The sequence below is a fragment of the Pinus tabuliformis genome, chromosome 1_1, assembly GCF_031772625.1.
Source record: "Pinus tabuliformis cultivar Carrire ecotype Pingquan chromosome 1_1, CPIR1, whole genome shotgun sequence".
NCBI classification, from domain to species: Eukaryota; Viridiplantae; Streptophyta; class Pinopsida; order Pinales; family Pinaceae; genus Pinus; species Pinus tabuliformis.
The window spans coordinates 614,287,941-614,293,290 of record NC_142297.1 but is presented as its reverse complement, the minus strand read 5'-3'; the positions used below and the strand labels follow the sequence as shown (position 1 = coordinate 614,293,290).

Below are 5,350 nucleotides of genomic sequence, written 5' to 3'. Positions count from 1 at the left end.
GGTAATATATATTCCATACGTACAACCATGTTACAATAAAATGAGATTGAAGCATGACAAAATATCTTAACAAAAGGAACCTACAAACTAATCTAAATTGTTCATTTCTTAAATGAAAATATATCTATATCTTGATTAGGGATACATGGATATAGGTAGGGAAAATTTCATATTTTCACCACAAACCATGTTATCAAGATTCCACATCCTAGAATATGGTTGCTTTAAAATGATGTAAGATTTTTGCTTTGTGGCATTAGGATTAATATGAAATACTTGGATTCTATCTTTTACATAAGAATTAAGTGTACTAGATTAGACTTAATTGCAAGAGAAGCATGTGCCAAATAAATTTTATTTGGAGTGGAATTTAATGTCAATTTATACTTGAGGTATCAAAGCATTGTCACTGAATGTTTACAAGTAACATGATGTGTTCAAAGCTTGTGGAAATGTTTCTTTATCATTTGAGATGGGACAACTCAAATGACCATCAATTATACCATATATGTTGTGTAGCAACATCTCTGTTGAATTATGTGCACTCTAATTTATTCATCCCATTTTACTTAGTTTTTTCACACTTTAATTGATTTATACCTGAAAATATCCCAATACAATTATCTCTGATTTCTTCTTTATCGCACATTTATCTTACTATATATTTATTTATAATTAACTCATTAAAATTTATTTTTTTATAACTTTATAAATAATTAAATTATATATAAATTAAATAAAAAATAAATAAAATTATTAAATAAATACTCTTTTGATTATTTTTCTATTATCCAAAAGAAGTACCTTATATGCTTGAGCATTGTAATCACAAAGAGTTCATTTATATACTTTTTTTTTTTATAGTATCCCGAAATCATATTTGTATAATTATTTTTAGTTGAATTTTTTAATTTAATGTAATTTCCTTTAATGTTAAATATGAATGTTGTTTAAATTTTTTAAATTTCAGTTTTTTATAAATGATTTTTAGTGATATATTTTAAATGAGATAGTAGTTTTTTATTAATGTATAAATAGATTTAGTATTCTAAAAAATTGCACCCTACATAATTCAAATTTATAATTTTAACAAATTTCTTAAAATTTTGAACAAAATCAAGTAGAAAGTATATCTAAAAAAACATCAAATAAATATTTTTAGTTGAATTTTTTAATTTAATATAATATCTTTTGATTGTTAAATATGAATGTTGTTTAAATTTTTTAAATTTTAGTTTTTTATAAATGATTTTTAGTGATAAATTTTAGATGAGATAGTGGTTTTTAATTTAAATGAGTGGGGGTGAGTCCCTCTAGAAGAAGCTGTATTAACCCGAAATTCACAATTTACATATATTTACAGAAGCGAGATTGAATTTGCAATGTACACATATATACAGAAGCTTGATTGTTACAAATATGTTGCATAGCAGCGAAGCAAGATTGTCAACATATAGCTGCGGCGCAGCTGGAAGCATGCAGCGTGGGTTTGAACTCGGGTGGGGAGGCGGAAAGCCGTCCGTCCCGACCGCGGGGGTAAACACCCATGTGCAAGATAGTGGTTTTTAATTAGTGTATAAATAGATTTAGTATTCTAAAAAAAATTGGACACAACATAATTCAAATTTATAATTTTAACAAATTTTCTAAAATTTTAAACAAAATCAAGTAAAAAGTATATCTAAAAAAAATCAAAACATAGAAAAGTTTTTGGACAAAATGAGTTAAAAAGTATTATCAAAAAAATTAAAAACATAGAAAAGTCCTTGGACAAAATCAATTAGAAAGTATAACTAACAAAAATCAAAACATAGAAAAGTTAAATTAAAACTCTAGAGAGAAATTCACCATCAAGTAACAATTTTACTATTCAAGCACATTATTAGAAAAGTCTTTGGACAAAATCAATTAGAAAGTATAGCAAAAAAAAATAAAAACATAAAAAAGTTAAATTAAAACTCTAGAGAGGAATTCACCATCAAGCAACAATTTTAGTATTCAAACACATTATTAGAGCATTTTGTAACATATATTTTTGAACGGATGAAATTTAAAGAGAGTTCAATGAAGCCCAATGGGTGTGGAATAGATGGTGATAGGGTGTATTGTTAAGTCACTATGTGATGTGATGAAGAATACTCGTTCAAAACTCCATGGGCAAAAATCTAATCATGTTAAGGGCTAGTGTGGACCAGCGCTTTGAAATGCAACTTTTGCAAAGTTGTGAACTTAAATTAATTAAAATGTATTTTTTACTGTATAAATAGATTGAGCACTTTGAAAAATCTTTGAAGCACTTGATGTCTATAATAACATCTACTGAAACTTAAAATTCACTACTAAATTTTAGTCAAAACTTATCAGAATAATCACCAAAAAAAAGGATAAAAAGACCTACTAAATTATAGTCAAATTTATCAGAATAATTACAAAAAGACAAAAATACTTGCTAAATTTTAATCAAAATTAATCAAAAAATTTGAGAAAAACAAAAACGTGCATGACTTACTTAACATAATTGAATCCCAACCTAATATCTCAAAACAACAACATCAATTTTCAATATTTTTTTTAAAGTACTTTAAACTACTTTACTGGTGAAAGCTTTGTTTTCCCACCTAATAAATGGTACTGGTGAAAGCTTTGTTTTCCTACCTAAGTGGCCCCTTCAAACATATACGAAATGAAAGGAAACAAATGGTCAGAGAAGGCAAATACATTTGCAGTCCCAGCTTTGTTTTCCCACCTAAGTCGCCCCTTCAAACCTATACGAAATGAAAGGAAATAAATGGTACTGGTGAAAGCTTTGTTTTCCTACCTAAGTGGCCCCTTCAAACATATACGAAATGAAAGGAAGCAAATGGTCAGAGAAGGCAAATACATTTGCAGTCCCATCAACGCAAATACTGTGGTAAAAAATGGCGACTGAGCCTGGGATGCAAAACTTCTGGGAATGTTCTATCGACAGCGATTATGAAAGCAATGGTCTAATTGTCCGCCACGCCACTTTAGAAATTATATATAGCGCCAACCTTCGAGTCATCAGAAGGACAGCCACAGATTGACTCGTGGTTGGCCCTCTCGAATGACCTGAATGTATGTGTATCTTTTTAGGTAGATTGCAAATTTAGTGAATATTTTAGAATTTGATAAGTAGAATAAGAATAGGAATATTGCAAATTGATTTCTAGAAACCGGAGTTAGTGGGACTCACTTTCATTGCTTATTTGCTCTGGCTCTCTCAAATGGCCTGCGTTGATTGTTGACCGTAAATTTAGGGAATATGTTGAAATCTGATAGTCAAGAATATCCTGAAATCTGCGGAGTTGAAGATGGCCATAAATGCCTTTCATGATTCTTATCACTTGCAGATATAGTAGTTCCAATCATCCATGGGTACCTTCATCGGCCATATCTTGCCAGGTACAGGATTTCTGCTCATCGGCCTCTGGCATCTTTTCAACACCATCACTAACTACGCGCGGTCTCCATGGGACTTCCACACTCGGCCATGGTTCCCGGTTAAATTTGGAGGGGGGAAGTTGAGGTACCTGGAGTTGGCGACCATTATAGCGGGGTCCTGTTTATCGATTTTGGCGGAGCTGTTCATCGGGCCGGAGAGGCACCAACCTCTGGCAGTTGACTGGAGCATACCACCAGAGCACCTCAAAAACTTCGAGCACTCCTCCATATCGTTGTTCTTCCTCATCTACGCTTCTGTGGCTTTGTATGGGGGACTCAGTAAGCTCACAGTTCCGCCGGGAGCGCTGCAAGTGATTGCAGCGCTTGCCTTTGGCCAGGAGCTGATGCTTTTCCATCTTCACTCAGTCGATCACACGGGTGCCGCGGGGTACTACCACTGGCTCCTCCAGCTCATCGTTGTTGTCATTTTGTCGACAACGTTGCTCGAGGTTCCGTTCCCGCGGAGCTTTCTGGTGGCAGTGGTGCGCTCCGCGTCGTGGATGTTCCATGGGGTGTGGTTCATCCACATGGGTTTCATGCTCTGGATCCCGGCCTTCATCCCCAAGGGTTGCCACATGGTGCGCACTAAGGGCCACTATGTGGTTAAGTGCGCTAGCCAGGAAGCAACTATGGAGGCCAAGGCGCTCGCTAACTTACAATTCAACTGGTATCTGGCAACAATTCTTGTATTCACAGTCATCTTGTATGCTAGAACGGTTGGACTTTATGCCGATGAAGCCGCTTATCAGCCGCTGCAGCGCAAGGCTGCGATCGAGGGCGACAAGAAGGGCGACGCGGCTGTCGAGCTGGGCACCCATGGAGTCGAGGGACAGTACTTTCGCGACGGTTCTCCTTAGGCTATAAATGCAAATAGCTCCTATTTTCCATTGGCGTTAATTCTCCAAGCTTTCTTCTTGGTTTTTTTATTCTTGGGATGTAATTCTAGGTGAAGCCTCCCATGTATGATCAATCTACAGTACTAGAAATAGTTCCACATAAGATACTTTGCCTCCTGTATTGCCAACAATCGCTGGACTCATGATCACTTTTCTTGCAACAAAACATATTCTGCCATATGCTTTTGGTTTGTCATGGTGATTGTTAGCTGGGTCCCCCCGGAGTTTGAATAAATTTGTATAACGGAATAATCTCTTTGTTATTCTCTCCAAGCCTCTACAATTTGTATATTTGAGTGGCTTTTTGCACACTCTTTTTCTAGTCTCCTTTTCCTACATGGGAATGGCTTGTTTTATGATTCCTCTTAATTTGAAAAAGGTGGTTTGAGCTAAGCTTTTGCTAGCTTCTTGTCCACTTATGGCTTCTTACTTGAACCTCTATTAAGCTACAATGAACTTAGGATCTATTAGCCATCTTTGGTAGCCTTTGGATATCATATCTCATTTTCCTTGTGGGCCTGAAATCAATGATTCTACTGGAATTTTCAAAGTCACTAAAGGTCTCTTAATGAAGGATCTTGGAAGGTGAGTTTATCATGCTTAACTTTGCCATGGTGCTAGCTTCTACAATGACAACATGTTAAACCTCACACTATTTGGAATAAGAGAATCATTTGAATGTTGGCCTTGTAACCATGCTTGATTTTTTGGATGTTGTGAGACATCGAAGGATCATCATAGCAGAAAGCATGAAAAAGAAGCTACAATTATCTAATTGTTAAATAAAACTCCTATAACTTAACTAAATGATGAAAGATAGATGAGGACAGGAAGAGATGAGCTAATAAACATGACAATAGCTAAATCAAGAAAATAATTAGTTGATTCCCTTGCACTAGAATGTTTAACTTAAGAGCGAAAATGAAGAATAATTAGCCTCTATTTTAATAAGTACTCACTGAAGAAAGTGACAATAATAGTAACAATGTGAG

The 5,350-nt window shown here is 34.6% G+C and overlaps 1 protein-coding gene across 1 annotated transcript; it reads left to right on the top strand.

Annotated features, from left to right (window-relative positions):
- The first annotated feature begins 3,185 nt into the window (after positions 1-3,185).
- Positions 3,186-4,885, top strand: LOC149214780 (uncharacterized). The gene has a single exon (XM_089390967.1). The coding sequence runs from the start codon at positions 3,393-3,395 to the stop codon at positions 4,317-4,319; it is 927 nt and encodes a 308-aa protein (XP_089247093.1). The 5' UTR covers positions 3,186-3,392; the 3' UTR covers positions 4,320-4,885.
- Positions 4,886-5,350: the final 465 nt, after the last annotated feature.